The following is an 18,733-nucleotide window of genomic DNA, read 5'->3' as shown; positions in this document are numbered from 1 at the left end:
AGATCATTAAATTCTTTCTTCTTTATTATTTATTTAAAACTTCTTAATTAATATTCTGTGTTGTGCATCAAATGTTAGATTCTTCTTGCTATAAATTACTACAATGCTAAAGTGTCTACAGGAATTTTATCAATTAAAGTTGTACATAATTTCATCATAGTCTTCTGAGTGGTAAAACTATTCCTTCTGCAAGTTAAGTTAATTACATAGATAAGTAGTTTGTTACGAGATTTAATGTACTAATATTAACATCACCTTTCCAGTGTGCAAATCATTTAAAATCAAGAAATGTGTCATAAGCTTTGGGAAATTATTTGGTGGGCCTAAATTCCACAGATCCTCAGGCAAATTTTAATTCCTTCTATTTTTCAAGTATAGTGCATGTAGCTTAACTTGGTCAAACAATGATGAATCAGTCAGTTGGTGATTTTTACAATTGGGGTGAAACATGACAAATACGCAGTAAGGGATATCAAACTCTCTTAAATCCCTGAAACTTTTTGTTGTTACTTAATCCAGCTATTTCTAAGATTTGTAAGTCATTAACAGATATCAGAATTTTTAGATTTTTCACTCCATTTTCTTTTTGCTCTGGCTCATAATTTGGTTCATATTTAGTAACAGGCAAATACTCACGAAAATATTTGGACCCAAGATTTAAGATGGTACCTGGATGCACAAACACTCTGAAGATCTGTACTCAATGACTGAACGTTTCACATGAGTTGCATGGAAAAGGCGATTCAAATTCTATGGACATATAGCAAGAATGGACGCCTCTAGAACAGCCAAGAAAATATTCCATATCGTCAAAGGAATTCGACAAACCAGGACACGCTGGCTAACAGAAACCCAAAATGACCTCACAGAACTCAGTATAGGCCCATTAGAAACCACACCACTGCGTACAGACAAAAAATCAACTGTCATACGTTCACAACTACAAACCTGATGGAAAAGAATCTGGAATTGAAAAACAGATGGACAAGAAAAGAAGACAAGTACATAGTGAAAGGATGAAGCTGTTTTGGGAAGAAAAGAAGAATAATAAATCTAAGAATACCAGTGCTAACTAATGGTTCTGTTTGCTCCTTAAACGGGGAAACGAATAAATAATAATAATAGGTACACAAATATCCAAGTGTTCTTCTTATGGAAGAGTATCTTATTTCACTTACAGCTATCTAAGAATAATAGCTCCAAGCCACCTTCCCATGTAATTTCTTTATAATCTTTAAATAATCAAACAGGCATATAGTGGATAAAGCACCTCATTTTTCTTACTCTTTAGTTTGTCATTATTAAGTATATTTCGATCCATAATTATGGACAACAAAACTGATGATGTAATAAGAGAATGCTCTTATCTAGACATTAATTATTTCCTTTCTTAATGGTTATGAAATCAATGACTATCAATTAACTTATTATTAAGTTTTCGTCATATGTTTCGTAATCTGATCCATCAGCTGTAACAATCCTAAAGCTCATGTAAATTGAATGTGCATAGGATGAAGTCATTAATCTCTTATATTTATTTTCAGTGTCCTTATTAGAAAAAACTTGGTTATATTTTCTTTCTGTATTCACAGGAAATGAGTAAAACTGGTAGCTCTCGATCTTGTTCATTTTAGAAGGATAAAATTTTATAAGCCATTTCTAAATTAATTGTTGGAGCACCATGTTTGAAGTCAATCATATTATCTTTTTCATCACTTATAGTTTTTTCTAAATTCCATATGGTGTCCAAAAATGGAATATGTGTGGGATAATGTGCTTATGAATTAGTGGTCCACCAATATCAGCATTAAGCTTGAATAAAGCAACAATATTAGTTTTTTGATGAAAAGAATGAGTATGCTTAATAAACATTCCACCACCTATATTAACATCTATATCTATTAATTCGAATAGAATAATTTTTGGGGTATCATTATCAACATTCTTTATTAGATTCAGTAATTTGGTTACAAAATGCTAGCACACATCCAATACTATATTTTATGTCCATATCTAATATAACATCACTCTCAGTAGTAACTGTACTTAAAATTTCGTCTGTTTTAATATTTATATTATGCTTGTTTGAATGACTAAATTTTTCCAAGCTCTTCCAACTGTATTTACCAATAGGAATTTCTATTGTTCCTCCAACACAGTAAAGTTTATTATCTTTTTATGTAATATTTGGACTTATAAATGTTGTATGAAAATCAACTAGTGCAACATCTCTCTGGAGTGAATCTTTTATGAGAACAGATGACTCACCACTCAAATACAATAAGCAATACAGTTAATATTGACAAAAACGTTATCAAATAAATGAAAACTGATGGGGACGACAGATAAGAATTCCAGAAAAAATCAGACATTAATAAGGTGAGCTTCTACACAATTCTATTTGATTTGCAATAATAGGACCAAGTGGTTGTGGCAAAGCTACATTAATGATTGACAATTATATTCTACCTCCAGAATGGTTAAACTGGAAGAAAATAAATCACTTGTATGTGTAGATCAACTGAAATATCATGAATTTCTAAAAATAGGTAAAAAATTTGAAGAAAAAATTAATGAGAAGAATACTACTTTTATTGAGGACTATGATGAAATTACACCATTGGATCAATGTCAAAACAATTCACTTGAAGTACATGATGATTTCGGTCTTCAGGGTCAATGTGTAGTTAGAGAATATTTTACTAGAGGTAGACACAGAGAAATAGATTGTTTTTATTTAGCTCACACATATTCTAAAATACTTAAACCATTAGTCAGAGATAATCTAAAGTTTTTAAATATTTTTAGACAGGCTGACATAAATGTAAATTATATTTACCAAGAGTCTGTTGGCTGTGATTTAAGTTCTGGTGATTTTAAAGAGTATTAAAGTAAATGTTGGAATGAGGATCAGTTTTGGTTTCTTACATTATATATGACTAGGAAGAGAAATATCATATATTTTTGGCAACACATTTAACATGTTAAACTAGAATGTAAGACATTAAAAATATTTAACTCGTATTTTTATCTTTAGTAAATGTTTGCAAAATATGACCCACAACTTGTTAGAAAAACTAAAAGAAACAGAAAGAAGTTGAAGAATTGAAGGAAGAGCTCCAGCTTCGAAAAAAATTACCTAGAATAGAATATTAAATGTATAAAAATAGAAGATAAACACTTTATTGATGCAACTGAGGAGATAAAACTAGGAATTGAAAGATTAGCTGATGATAGCCTGAAAGTATTTGAAGAAAATAGAGATGTTGAAGAACAAATGGGTTCATATCATAGAAAATTACCTTTATACCAAAATATGCATTATGAATGGTCTGTTGATAACCCTGCTTTGCATTGCTGTACATTAACTGAAATAAAAACTACAAGCTGAATTGAATAAATATGAAGCAGAGATTAAAACTAGAGAGAAGTTAATACAGCAAGCTCAGGGTGATGTTGAAAAATAAATATAAGACAAAGAATGTTAAAGTATATTAATCATACTGATAAAGTTTTTGCATTAAAAGCTGTAGGTACATTTGAATTTGTTCTTACTTTGTCCCTTGAAATCAATGGAGATAAAGTAACTATTGGTGAAAACAGTATCAAGGTACAGATGGATTAACGAATCTGTCAACTAAAATAGGTATTTATATAGATGACATGAATGATAAACTTGATATTGTTGATTTATCAAATTATGCTGGTATGTTGTACCATTTAGGAGTATTATATTTATATGTTGTACCATTCAGGAGCATTACATTCTGATAATAATCCAAATGAAATAAAATCAAGTAAAGGTTAAAAGTATAAAGGTGTGAAAAGAGTAATAGCTGGTGTCTATTTCCCAAAATTAAAAGCAAATTTAGAGTCAACTTTTGGTGGAGTCTTAATGAGGAAATATACACAAAAAACCATCTGAATGTGTTTGGATGAATGACGTGCAAGAATTAAGCAATGGACTGGCAGTATTTCATAGAGAAGTCATAGTTGGAAATAAGAATTATCATAATGAAAAAGTTGGCAAAACACAGATGTTAACAAAGAAATTTAGTGACCTCATCAAGAAACCAAAAGGAAGTCTATATCTGATTAGATTTATCAGTACTCTTCCTCACACTTTTTGGAAGAGCAAAAGTCAATATTTATTAATGAATCTCCTTTTGAAATGAACTACCAGGCTATCGATTTTGTGGTCTGGGAACCAAAGCAGATGAAAGATAAGCTAGATGAGATCAGGAGTAAATCCATTAGATGAAGTATGGACAACAGGAAACAGTTTAATAAGTGTATGGAAATCAAAAATGTTGAAGAACATCATACACTTTCAACTACTTAGTTTCAACTACCGTTTTTAAAAAATTAAATTTTTATGATAACTTCATTATACTTTCAGCTAAATAATATACAGCTACTTTTTTAAACAATTATTTTCTTATTAGAAAATAAGTGAGCCAAATATAAAATTTGGGACAGTAGGATAAATTTGTAGGTTCAGACTAAACTGAATTTCTTCCCTTAAAATATTGAGCCTGAACCTAAAAATTTATCCTACAACAGGCAGATCTCTATCAAACTACTCCTGGTAAATGTTAGCCATCACAGGTTAATTACAACAATATGATGTTTTTCCTATGTAAAACTCATACCACACATGACCAGCTGCAAATCATTAATAATACCAATTATGGAATTTCCAATTTTTTTCAGTACTTTTCCTTTGTACAACAAGCACCAAATAGAATGAAAAAATATTTTCTTCAGTATCTTTCTACAGTTATAAAGTTCAAAAACTTAATTGCAATTGCAATTAAGATCTAGCAGATTGGGGTATAACCAGTAATTCTCACAACAAAAACAATAACTAAGGTGATACTGCAAGTGCTGCTAATATCTCACTTCTCTGAGTAAGGAATTACCAATCTTCAAGTATGGAAACATATTCAAATCAGTGAATAGTCCTTCTAAATACTCGTAGATCGATAGGCCATGAATATTCTGTAAAAATTTCCTGGATCCCAACAGTGGTCGTTACATCTTGTTTCCTTGCAGCAGTGGCTGAAAAATGTTTATTCTCCGTTTTACCATCAGAATTATTGACTTCCATCTGTCCTACAAAGCAGACACCGCATTTAGGATATTAAAAGGTACCTTTGGAGAGAGAAACATCTGTATGAAAATAAAGAGCTCAGAAAGCACGTCAGTACCAAGCATAGATAGCATGGGTTGAAAATGTGGAAGATATACATATACAAGGCTATTACAAATGATTGAAGCGATTTCATAAATTCACTGTAGCTCCATTCATTGACATATGGTCACGACACACAACAGATAAGTAGAAAAACTCATAAAGTTTTGTTCGGCTGAAGCCGCACTTCAGGTTTCTGCCTCCAGAGCGCTCGAGAGCGCAGTGAGACAAAATGGCGACAGGAGCCGAGAAAGCGTATGTCGTGCTTGAAATGCACTCACATCAGTCGTCATAACAGTGCAACGACACTTCAGGACGAAGTTCAACAAAGATCCACCAACTGCTAACTCCATTCGGCGATGGTATGCGCAGTTTAAAGCTTCTGGATGCCTCTGTAAGGGGAAATCAACGGGTCGGCCTGCAGTGAGCGAAGAAACGGTTGAACGCGTGCGGGCAAGTTTCACGCGTAGTCCGCGGAAGTCGACGAATAAAGAAAATTGGCTCATGCCACAACTGGAGGCCGACAGCGCCGACTTCATCTTTCAACAGGATGGTGCTCCACCGCACTTCCATCATGATGTTCGGCATTTCTTAAACCGGAGATTGGAAAACCGATGAATCGGTCGTGGTGGAGATCATGATCAGCAATTCATGTCATGGCCTCCACGCTCTCCCGACTTAACCCCATGCGATTTCTTTCTGTGGGGTTATGTGAAAGATTCAGTGTTTAAACCTCCTCTACCAAGAAACGTGCCAGAACTGCGAGCTCGCATCAACGATGCTTTCGAACTCATTGATGGGGACATGCTGCGCCGAGTGTGGGAGGAACTTGATTATCGGCTTGATGTCTGCCGAATCACTAAAGGGGCACATATCGAACATTTGTGAATGCCTAAAAAAACTTTTTGAGTTTTTGTATGTGTGCGCAAAGCATTGTGAAAATATCTCAAATAATAAAGTTATTGTAGAGCTGTGAAATCGCTTCAATCATTTGTAATAACCCTGTATTACAGGGTGCCCATTTATCTTGAGCACTCTAAATAAGTGTTTGTCCAGATTCAAATTACAAAATGTCTCGTAAATGTTCTTTAGCCGTCAGGGGGACATGAATCATCATGATTGTCTTCGTTGAAGCTTTGTCTTTTAGAAAGATATGAGCAGCGGTATGACCTTTTTAAATGGCATCCTGTGTTTTTTATTCTGTAATTCATTTCCTCTCCTAAAGACCTACTCAAAAATATGTCACAGTGTATCATTCCCTGATACACATTGTTATTAATTACGTAACACAATATTGACGTTGACGCTCCCAGCGCTTAGTGGGGGTATTCGGGCTAATGGAAGACATCCACGTGCTGACATTGACAGAGGAGAAATGTTACCATAAGTAGAATGCAGACCCGTGATTCCGACAGCCATTGTCAGTTGAAGAGTTGTGTGAGTAGAATGTACACCAACGAAGAGAATGTAGAAATACTACTCATCCACGGGGAATGTAAGTTAGCAGAATAGTAATTGCAGTACTGTATTCTTATGTATGGGTACATTTAGTACAGTAGTTTCGTCTTTCTAAATACTGTTATGTAGAATAGGGATACAGTAAAGGCTGTCCTTCCTACAAACTGCATCGGCATAATATTTCTTTTATTGTTGTTGTTGTTGAAGGTAGGCGAAATGCTACACAGGCAGCGGAACTGTACAGAGAGTGATATCCTGACAAGAACCCACCTTACTGACGGATGTTTTGTCCTCTTGTTGCGACGCTTCAGGAAACAGGAAGTTTCAACCCACGACAACGCAGTCGTCGTAGTACTCGCACAGAGGAATTTGCCGAAGTTACTGTTCTCGCTTCCGTAGCTATGAATCCACATGTAAGCACACGATAGCTTGAACACGAAATTGGCAATCCTAAAAGCAGTGTACACCGTGTTCTTATACATCACCGGTTCCATCCTTGCCATGTACGCCTGCATCAAGAATTGCATGGGAATGATTTGCAGAATGGTCAACAGTTCTGTCAGTTGGCAGAGCAGCAAATCCTCGCCAATGCGAACTTCTTCTCCAATGTTCTATTTACCGATGAATGTTCCTTCCCAAACAAAGGACAGGTAAATACATGGAACATGCATTATTGTTCCAGGGACAATCCACAATAGCTTAGACAGGTGGAACATCAGCATCGATGGGGAGTTAACGTCTGGCGTGGGATGCTTGGTACTACAGTTATTGGCCCTTATTCTAAACGGCACAGCCAACTTCCTCTGATGAATTCTTCCTCCTCTTCTGGATGAAGTGCCGCTAAGAAGCAGAATGGTTATGTGGTATCAACAAGATGAGGGTCCAGCACATAACGCCTTCCGTGCATGTCATGTTCTGAACCGAAGGTATCCTGCCAGATGGATTGGTCGAGGAGGAACAGTGTGCCCCGAAAATAAAATTTCCCGGCCGATTAAAACTGTAAGTATGGAAGGTAGGAGACGAGGTACTGTCAGAATTGAAGTTGTGAGGACGGGCCGTGAGTCGTGCTTGGGTAGCTCAGCTGGTAAGGCACTTTCCCGTGGAACTCAAAGATCCCGAGTTCAAATCCCGGTCTGGCATACACTTTTAATCTGCCAGGAAGTTTCACGTCAACACACACTCCGCTGCAGTGGAAAATCTCATTCTGGAAGTGTATTAATATCAAACATGAGGAAGAAATTTCTTACAAGTAACGTCAGGAGCATTAAATTGAATTAAAAGTCATCATAGATTTTGAGAAAAGAGAAGAAGAGAAAATATATAGACATAGTACTGTAAAAGAATTTCGAAAATTAGATGGACTGATACAATAAGAAGTGTGATGGTTCATAGAATGATAATCAGATATGTTGAATGTTTTACAGTTAATAACAAAAACTAACTCGGCATTAAGAAAATGTTCCCAATTTCATATATGTGAATTATACCTTAGAGTGTGCAAATATAAAGTACTTTACAGTAGGTACAGTCTGATCTGACTCAAGGCTAAAGGCTGTTCACAGTCTCTTATTAGCAAACGCTCAGCACTACAGCTTCGTGGCTCATTAACTGACCACCATAATCCTGTACCACTTAATAGAAGTGAATCTGGCATCATATTAAGGAGCTGCAAATTTTCGATTCCGTCCTGTAACGCTTTTTGTGGTAACAACAAGCTCACAGCGGCATTAGCTATGTGTGGATCAAACTATTGCTTTGAGATTACACCTACAGGATGACTAAAAATGTACCAGCTACAGAAACCAGCAACTTCCTTCCCCCTTCGCCATCTTTTTTTACCATAAACTCCCTTGCAATCAATCTAACTAAAATGCACTATACCCAGTTTCATTGTAGCGATAGAAATGGAGAAGAACTTATACAGTATTATGAACTGTAAGAAACAGGTAGAGATCGTAAATAGCACAGAATACCTGGGTATTCACTCAAATCATAAAATAAACAGGAAATAAGACCGTGTTGACAATTAAAGGAGCCAACACTATGGGTTTTTGTTTTTCTTTATTTCCTATCGTTATCGAGCAGCCAGGCCTTAAGCTGCATGTTATGGCTGTGTAATTCCAGTTAGAGTATATTTTAGTTAAAATTTAGTTTCCTAGCACATTAGCTTTTCTCTGTCTCGAATAATTTTTAATGTTGAGATCAGAGTGATTAGAATATTAGCAAAATTATTTTGGCATTGGGAATACTTACCAATGCAACATAATTCATAGCTATTTTCATGAGGATTGTTCTAAGACACCGCACGGTATATGAAATCAAATGTACGCTTCAGGTACAATAATGCCATCGACCACAGACTGAAACAGCCTGTCATTGATGAAAGGAGATCTTAAACTCAAATGTGCTTTTTGTCTGAGACGATTCCCCACTGAACCTAAATGTTTGTCATAAAAGTACTGAGCCTGTAAGGAACTTATTATGTAGTCACTGTATAGATTATGTAGGTACTACTGTCATGCTGACAGAGTTTTCAAATTAATGTACAGCAGCGCTGTGTAAAGAAAACTCGTACAAAACTCAAAAATAAAATTAAACATGTATTTCATTATTAACAATAAAATTCTTACTTATTATCATATTCAGACCTACGTCAAGTGAAAAAAAATATTTGTATATTTACCTTTAATAGAATGTGGATCACTGTATGCAGCAGCCATGACCATAGTCACAAAAATGCAGATGAACCAAGTAATCCTTCTGCAGAACATCCTTCAAGTATAAAGGCGTCAGGCCAGATTTATAACTTTTCCCTTAAAGTACCTTCTACAAACCTGCAGACCGATGAGCAACCTGTAATTTTGTCAATAAATATAGTTAAAAAAATTCATTTTGTTTCCAGAAGATGTACAGAAAATAAATGTTTCAGTCCGACTTGTGTTACATTAGTTTACAAATTAATATCACCTTGTTTTGCCAGTATGCTATTTACTGACTGATTCTTTTAAAATATGTACTTCAAATACTTCCGAAACCTTTTAAGACACATTAATTGTTTTGAAATCTGATTCTTTGACAGTACTATATAAACGACTTGCAATCTTTCGTCATGTCTATATATTTATTGCAGAGATAAACAGTGTAAACTTCGCGTTTTTCGAATTAACTGTATATATGGCACTAAGAGCTTTCATTTTGCGGAATGAGAGAGTAGGATCAGGTTTGTCTTGACCGCAGCACTGGTATTAGAATGTTAAACGGGTCTAAGTCATCTAAGGACAGGCCAGCAAGTACTTCCCAGAGAGAGAGAGAGAGGAGGTGGGGAGGGAAAGGATTACGGTCCAAAAAAGTGATGACAGCTACTGGGTGCTGACTATTATAATCTCCTAAATATACTACAAGGAAACCAACAGCACTACAGACATTGTGCCGGTGAGACAAGCAGAAATTATTAGCATTTGAACCATACTGCCCCACGGGTACCAGGTCATCATCGATACCGCAGGGCAACTTCACCTAGTGATAAAATGTGCCTGTGGCTTTCGTTGTCGCTACAAATCGGAGGTAATGGACCAGTGTGAGTTGAACAGACGTGCAGGACGCCTCGCAGACGTATGCGTGGTCAGTGAATTTGAAAGAGGGCACATTATTGGCATGAGAGAACATGATGCTGCTCGTGTGGGAGGAAGTATTTCTGCAGTGCAACGGCTGTGTGCAGGAAGACCATAGAACACCACGAGATGGGTCATGTCGCACCAGCCAGACCGTTACCCCAGAACATCGAGGCCTCATGCGAATGGAACTGCAGGGCAGATCGGCAAACTTCTCGGCCCTGGCGCAACAGTGGAACAGTGGAACACATCGTATATCTACATCTACATCTACATCTACATGGATACTCTGCAAATCACATTTAAGTCCCTGGCAAAGGGTTCATCGAACCATCTTCACAATTCTCTATTATTCCAATCTCGTATAGCGCGCGGAATGAATGAACACCTATATCTTTCCGTACGAGCTCTGATTTCCCTTATTTTATCGTGGTGATCGTTCCGCCCTATGTAGATCGGTGTCAACAAAATATTTTCGCATTCGGAGGAGAAAGTCGGTGATTGCAATTACGTGAGAAGATACCGTCGCAATGAAAAACGCCTTTCTTTTAATGATTTCCAGCCCAAATCCTGTATCATTTCTGTGACACTTTCTCCCATATTTCGCGATAATACAAAACGTGCTGCCTTTCTTTGAACCTTTTCGATGTACTTAGTCAGTCCAATCTGGTAAGGACCCCACACCGCGCAACAGTATTCTAAAATAGGACGGACAAGCGTAGGGTAGGCAGTCTCCTTAGTAGGTCTGTTACATTTTCTAAGTGTCCTGCCAATAAAACGCGGCCTTTAGTTAGCCTTCCCCACAACATTTCCTACGTGTTCTTTCCAATTTAAGTTGTTCGTAATTGCAATACCTAGGTATTTAGTTGAATTTACGGCTTTTAGATTAGACTGATTTACCGTGTAACCGAAGTTTAACGAGTTCCATTTAGTACTCATGTGGATGACCTCACACTTTTCGTTATTTAGGGTCAACTGCCACTTTTCGCACCATTCACATATTTTTTTCTAAATCGTTTTGCAGTTTGTTTTGATCTTCTGATGACTTCAGTAGTCGATAAATGAAAGCGTCATCCGCAAACAACCGAAGACGGCTGCTCAGATTGTCTCCCAAATCGTTTATATAGGTAAGGAACAGCAAAGGGTCTATATCACTACCTTGGGGAACGCCTGAAATCACTTTTGTTTTACTCGATGACTTTCCGTCAGTTACTACGAACTGTGACCTCTCTGACAGGTAATCGCAAATCCAGTCACATAACTGACACGATAGTCCATACGCACGCAATTTCACTACGAGCCGCATGTGTGGTACAGTGTCAAAAGCCTTCCGGAAATCCAGGAATACGGAATCGATCTGAAATCCCTTGTCAATAGCACTGAGCACTTCATGTGAACAAAGAGCTATTTGTGTTTCACAGGAATGATATTTTCTAAACACATGTTGACTGTGTGTCAGTAGACCGTTTCCTTCGAGGTAGTTCATAATGATAGAACACAATATATGTTCTAAAATCGTGCTGCATATCGAAGTTAACGATATGGGCCAGTAATTTAGTGGGTTACTCCTACTACCTTTCTAGAATATTGGTGTGACCTGTGCAACTTTCGAGTCTTTTGGTACGGATCTTTCTTCGAGTGAACGGTTGAATATGATAGTTAAGTATGGAGCTAATGCATCAGCATACTCTGAAAGGAACGTAATTGGTATACAGTCTGGACCAGAAGATTTGCTTTTATTAAGTGATTTGAGTTGCTTCTCTACTCCAAGGATATTTACTTCTACGATACTCATGTTTGCAGCTGTTCTCGATTCGAATTCTGGAATATTTACTTCCTCTTCTTTTGTGAAGAAGGCATTTCGGAAGGCTGTGTTTAATAAATCTGCTTTGGCAGCACTGTCTTTGATGGTATCTCCATTGTTATCGCGCAGAGAAGGCATTAACTGTTTCTTGCCGTTAACATACTTCACGTACGACCAGAACCTCTTTGGATTTTCTGCCAGGTTTCGAGACAAAGTTTTGTCGTGGAAACTGTTGTAGGAGTATCGCTTTGAACTCCACGCTAAGTTTCGAGCTTCTGTAAAGGATCGCCAATCTTGGGGATTTTGCGTCTGTTTAAATTTGGCGTGTTTGTTTCGTTGTTTCTGCAACAGTGTTCTAACCCGTTTTGTGTACCATACACATCAGGGGTGACAGTCCGTCGACATTTACGATGGCGTGGGGTACGTGCGCGTCGTCCATTTCTCTCTCTGGCCAATGTGCAGACACGTGCTAGACGGCATTGGTGTATGGAACGACGTCACTGGGATAAGGAGTGGCATCAGACAGTGTTTTCGGCCGAATCCAGGTTATTTTTGAAAATTATGATCGCATTTTGGTTCGCCGCAGACAGGGCTGCATCACAGTGCTTGCATTCGCACAAGTCATACAGCGTGAACTCAAGGCTCTATGGCGTGGTGTGCTACTGGGTACAACAGCAAATAAGAATTGGTGCGTGTTTGGGACGCTGACCATTGTGACCTACATGAATGGCATCCTGTGACCCATAGCCATACCCTTTCTACACAACACCCCAGAGGCCAGTTTTCAGCAAGAGCACGCACGACCACATATGGCTGGATGACCAGGTGCATTCTTGGGTCGCATGACATGAATGGCATCCTGCGACCCATAGCCATACCCTTTCTACACAACACCCCAGAGGCCAGTTTTCAGTAAGACCACGCACGACCACATATGGCTGGATGACCACGTGCATTCTTGGGTCGCATGACATGAATGGCATCCTGCGACCCATAGCCATACCCTTTCTACACAACACCCCAGAGGCCAGTTTTCAGCAAGACCACGCTCGACCACATATGGCTGGATGACCACGTGCATTCTTGGGTCGCATGACAGCCTTTTGCCTTGGCCCACCTGATCACCATACGTCTCGCCGATCGAAAATGCGTGAAATAGGATGAAACAGTGGGCGCAGCACTGTAATCCAATGCCAGGCACCACAGATGAATTTCGGAACCATATGAATGCAGCGTGGGTGGCGATACCACAAGACGCCATTCGCTGCTTATTCGCGTCGATTCCATCACGTATGGAACAAATTATCATTGACCATGGGTGGCCCTGTGCCGACTAGACAACAGGACAGATGCTGAACGCAGGTGACTGAAATAGTAAACGTTTCTGCAAAACATTTTCCGCCATCTGTAGTCGTTCAAGGCGTTCTGTTTCTTATGAGCCTCACTGTAGCTTTGTCTTCTAGTGCTCTTTAGTTACAGCAGTCGGGGGCGGCTACTGTGGCTGTCTGCATGCTGAATAAAATGATAAGCGTTGCAGGAATAATAAAATTAGGGTCAGTGTGTGTATAACAATATTGAACACATAAGTAGCAAGGATAAGAGTGTACATATATCTTTATTTCTGGGTATGGAGCCCGGCCTTTGTCGAGACTGGAGTGTGGAAGATGTAATGTTATTTTCAGAAGATCATGAAAATAGTTTGTGTGCAGCTGATCAGCTGAAGTATGTGTCTGTGTTTACTTGTGTGTTTCAGAACAAGTTTCAGCACAATAAATACACTCCTGGAAATTGAAATAAGAACACCGTGAATTCATTGTCCCAGGAAGGGGAAACTTTATTGACACATTCCTGGGGTCAGATACATCACATGATCACACTGACAGAACCACAGGCACATAGACACAGGCAACAGAGCATGCACAATGTCGGCACTAGTACAGTGTATATCCACCTTTCGCAGCAATGCAGGCTGCTATTCTCCCATGGAGACGATCGTAGAGATGCTGGATGTAGTCCTGTGGAACGGCTTGCCATGCCATTTCCACCTGGCGCCTCAGTTGGACCAGCATTCGTGCTGGACGTGCAGACCGCGTGAGACGACGCTTCGTCCAGTCCCAAACATGCTCAATGGGGGACAGATCCGGAGATCTTGCTGGCCAGGGTAGTTGACTTACACCTTCTAGAGCACGTTGGGTGGCACGGGATACATGCGGACGTGCATTGTCCTGTTGGAACAGCAAGTTCCCTTGCCGGTCTAGGAATGGTAGAACGATGGGTTCGATGACGGTTTGGATGTACCGTGCACTATTCAGTGTCCCCTCGACGATCACCAGTTGTGTACGGCCAGTGTAGGAGATCGCTCCCCACACCATGATGCCGGGTGTTGGCCCTGTGTGCCTCGGTCGTATGCAGTCCTGATTGTGGCGCTCACCTGCACGGCGCCAAACACGCATACGACCATCATTGGCACCAAGGCAGAAGCGACTCTCATCGCTGAAGACGACACGTCTCCATTCGTCCTTCCATTCACGCCTGTCGCGACACCACTGGAGGCGGGCTGCACGATGTTGGGGCGTGAGCGGAAGACGGCCTAACGGTGTGCGGGACCGTAGCCCAGCTTCACGGAGACGGTTGCGAATGGTCCTCGCCGATACCCCAGGAGCAACAGTGTCCCTAATTTGCTGGGAAGTGGCGGTGCGGTCCCCTACGGCACTGCGTAGGATCCTACGGTCTTGGCGTGCATCCGTGCGTCGCTGCGGTCCGGTCCCAGGTCGACGGGCACGTGCACCTTCCGCCGACCACTGGCGACAACATCGATGTACTGTGGAGATCTCACGCCCCACGTGTCGAGCAGTTCGGCGGTACGTCCACCCGGCCTCCCGCATGCCCACTATACGCCCTCGCTCAAAGTCCGTCAACTGCACATACGGTTCACGTCCACGCTGTCGCGGCATGCTACCAGTGTTAAAGACTGCGATGGAGCTCCGTATGCCACGGCAAACTGGCTGACACTGACGGCGGCGGTGCACAAATGCTGCGCAGCTAGCGCCATTCGACGGCCAACACCGCTGTTCCTGGTGTGTCCGCTGTGCCGTGCGTGTGATCATTGCTTGTACAGCCCTCTCGCAGAGTCCGGAGCAAGTATGGTGGGTCTGACACACCGGTGTCAATGTGTTCTTTTTTCCATTTCCAGGAGTGTAGTATTGTTTGATCTAAACCCTTGGGCTTTGAAGAGTAATTTATCTTTCGGACAATCGACATCGAGTGAATCTGTACTTGACCATTCGGTACTGGCTTCTCCCTCGCTCTGATGTAGCCTTACAAGTGAAAAATGAGACCGTAAACTCTTTCGTGAGGAAGTATGTGGGGGAAGACAAATTGAGAGGACCGTATTAAGATTCGAATGATGACCAAGAAGGAACATGCTGCACAAGCTGACAATAGGCGGGTAGTGTAGAAGACTACGGTGCGCTTAAAATTAGTTAAGGCTTTTGACAGTTCAGTGCTGAACGAGTAGAGGGAAGCGCAGTTGCCAGCGTGAGCTGGGCACGTCTGCTGGTGCCTGCGCGAACAGCAAGTTGCGCAAGCTGCAGATCTGAAATCTTTCTCAACGAGTGTAAAGGAACTATCAGCTAAAAACATCTGATTCTCGCACATATCATAGGTCAATTCTTCAACCTCATGACGAACTGCGTAGCACTTCGCTAATGTTCGCAGTTATTGTGATATTTAGAAATTATGTAAACTACTCTACGATATTCTTGAAGTTTTGCAGTGAAAAATAAGGGCCTCTATGAATTTGCGTTTCGTGCGTGTTACGTCATATGTTGCTTCATATGGAATGTAGAAAACATACCTGAACTATTCTTTAAACAAGAAGGGATCTGTCTGCAGTCTCGAGAATGCTGTGGGTTTGGTGATAATATAAATGAAGAAGTTACGCATTTGTTTTATTCTAAGAATGGGATGTTTCATAAACTGTTGACCTGACTTGCCCTCAGATACTAGTTTCATAACACGCTATTTCATGATTCTGTCGCAATTTCAACTGCATTAGAATGTTTGTGAGGTGCATATTTGTAGACTATGTGGTGTTTTGACAAAAGGAACACATTTTAAGACAGCAACAAGAGAATTTACGAATTACTCAAAACTCGTCATTCTGTGTATTGTGTATTGAACATGGGCCCTAGAAACGGCGGAGAGGCTTCGCCCCGCCGTAGCCCTCAGTGGTTCACAACCCCGCAACAGGCCACAGCAGTCCACCCACCCCACCGCCGCCCCACACCGAACCCTGGTTTGTTGTGCGGTTCGTCCCCAGTGGATCACCTCCCCCCACCCCCTCAGGAACGTCTCATACTGGATGATTGGAGCTCCAATGTTTGCATGGCAGAGTAATTATAGTGTATGCATACGAGGTGCATTCAAGTTCTAAGGCCTCCGATTTTTTTTCTCCAGACTGGGAAGAGATAGAAACATCCGCATTGTTTTAAAATGAGGCCGCGTTCATTGTAAATACGTCCCAGAGATGGCAGCACCGTACGGCAGATGGAATTTTACCGCCAGCGGCGAGAATGGGAACTGTTTTAAATACTTAAAATGGCGACGTTGTCCTTACTTGAACAGCGTGCAATCATTCGCTTTCTGAATTTGCGTGGTGTGAAACCAATTGAAATTTATCGACAGTTGAAGGAAACATGTGGTGACGGAGTTATGAATGTGTCGAAAGTGCGTTCGTGGGTGCGACAGTTTAATGAAGGCAGAACATCATGCGACAACAAACCGAAACATCCTCGGGCCTGCACGAGCCGGTCTGACGACATGACCGAGAAAGTGGAGAGAATTGTTTTGGGGGATCGCCGAATGACTGTTGAACAGATCGCCTCCAGTGTTGGCATTTCTATGGGTTCTGTGCACACAATCCTGCATGACGACCTGAAAATGCGAAAAGTGTCATCCAGGTGGGTGCCACGAATGCTGACAGACGACCACACGGCTGCCCGTGTGGCATGTTGCCGAGCAATGTTGACGTGCAACGACAGCATGAATGGGACTTTCGTTTCGTCGGTTGTGACAATGGATGAGACGTGGATGCCATTTTTCAATCCAGAAACAAAGCGCCAGTCAGCTCAATGGAAGCACACAGATTCACCGCCACCAAAAAAATTTCGGGTAACCGCCAGTGCTGAAAAAATGATGGTGTCCATGTTCTGCGACAGCGAGGGCGTAATCCTTACCCATTGCGTTCCAAAGGGCACTACAGTAACAGGTGCATCCTACGAAAATGTTTTGAAGAACAAATTCCTTCCTGCACTGCAACAAAAACGTTCGGGAAGGGCTGCGCGTGTGCTGTTTCACCGGGACAACGCACCCGCACATCGAGCTAACGTTACGTAACAGTTTCTTCGTGATAACAACTTTGAAGTGATTCCTCATGCTCCCTACTCACCTGACCTGGCTCGTAGTGACTTTTGGCTTTTTCCAACAATGAAAGACACTCTCTGTGGCCGCACATTCACCAGCCGTGCTGCTATTGCCTCAGCGATTTTCCAGTGGTCGAAACACTCCTAAAGAAGCCTTCGCCGCTGCCATGGAATCATGGCGTCAGCGTTGTGAAAAATGTGTACGTCTGCAGGGCGATTACGTCGAGAAGTAACGCCAGTTTCATCGATTTCGGGTGAGTAGTTAATTAGAAAAGAAATCGGAGGCCTTAGAACTTGAATGCACCTCGTATATGGAGAGAGTGTTTGCACAGCAATCGCCGACATAGTGAAACTGAGGTGGAATAAGGAAAACCTGCCCGCATTTGCCGAGGCAGATGGACAGCCGCCTTAAAAACCATCCACAGCCTGGTTGGCACACCAGACCTCAACACTAATCCGATGGGTGGATTTGTGCCAGGGGCCGGCACGCCTTCCCGCTCAAGAAGCAGCGCCTCAGACCGTGCGGCTAGCTGGGTGGGTACAAACTCGTCATAGTCCTTTGTGACTCCATCTCTCCCCAACTATATTCTTGGCATGGCTGACAACTCGAGACCTGTCCTGTGCTTTAACATTTCCAAAGGCTTCTTCTTTCAGCATTTTATCTTCACTGAGCGTATTCTTAGTCGAATTTAAATTAGCAGGATACTGAAATAGGCTGATTAAACTATGTCCTTTAGCGTCAACTAGTTTGTTGACGTGGTACTGTGGGGTTTTTGGCTTGGACAGCACTTCAGGTTCCATTAACATCGCCTTATAAGTGCTTCGCTCAACTGTTTCCAGTGGAACCTTTCTTGGAACCCAGAACGAAATATCCGCTTTCATCCACTGCACAGTTGCAGCCTTATCCATAACAGCAGAGTGGTATGGCGCAATGTCTAGTAGTGTCGAATTCGGAGTAATATTTTGCCCCAGAACATCATTTTCACAGCCAGTGAATGTGTTCCTGAACGTCCACTTTTATTGTGAATCTTGTGTTTTCAGACATACTGCACTGTCTTAATGTAGCGCCAACACGAAACACTTGTTCACAATTCCTGACGACTGTAGAACACTTCAACGCCAGAAAATATTACATTACGACGAGAGCTAATGAACATAGGTACCTCCGATGCGCGGCACCACATCGTAGTGTTTGCCCACGGCGTGGCAACAGGGGGCTCTTTACCAAACGAACTGCTGGCGG

At 41.0% G+C, this 18,733-nt stretch overlaps 1 protein-coding gene across 1 annotated transcript in view; it reads right to left on the bottom strand.

Moving 5' to 3' along the window:
- The window catches only part of LOC126108553 (ankyrin repeat and protein kinase domain-containing protein 1-like), an 87,547-nt gene that overhangs the window by 31,365 nt on the left and 37,449 nt on the right, over window positions 1-18,733 (bottom strand). The window contains exon 2 of the mRNA XM_049913839.1: window positions 9,336-9,505. Coding sequence (XP_049769796.1) covers window positions 9,336-9,423 — 88 coding nt within the window. The 5' untranslated portion in view covers window positions 9,424-9,505. The remainder of the gene's footprint in view (window positions 1-9,335; window positions 9,506-18,733) is intronic.

The sequence above is a fragment of the Schistocerca cancellata genome, chromosome 11 (assembly GCF_023864275.1).
Source record: "Schistocerca cancellata isolate TAMUIC-IGC-003103 chromosome 11, iqSchCanc2.1, whole genome shotgun sequence".
Taxonomy (NCBI): Eukaryota; Metazoa; Arthropoda; class Insecta; order Orthoptera; family Acrididae; genus Schistocerca; species Schistocerca cancellata.
The sequence above is the reverse complement of the archived record's forward strand: the minus strand, read 5'-3'. Positions and strand labels throughout refer to the sequence as shown.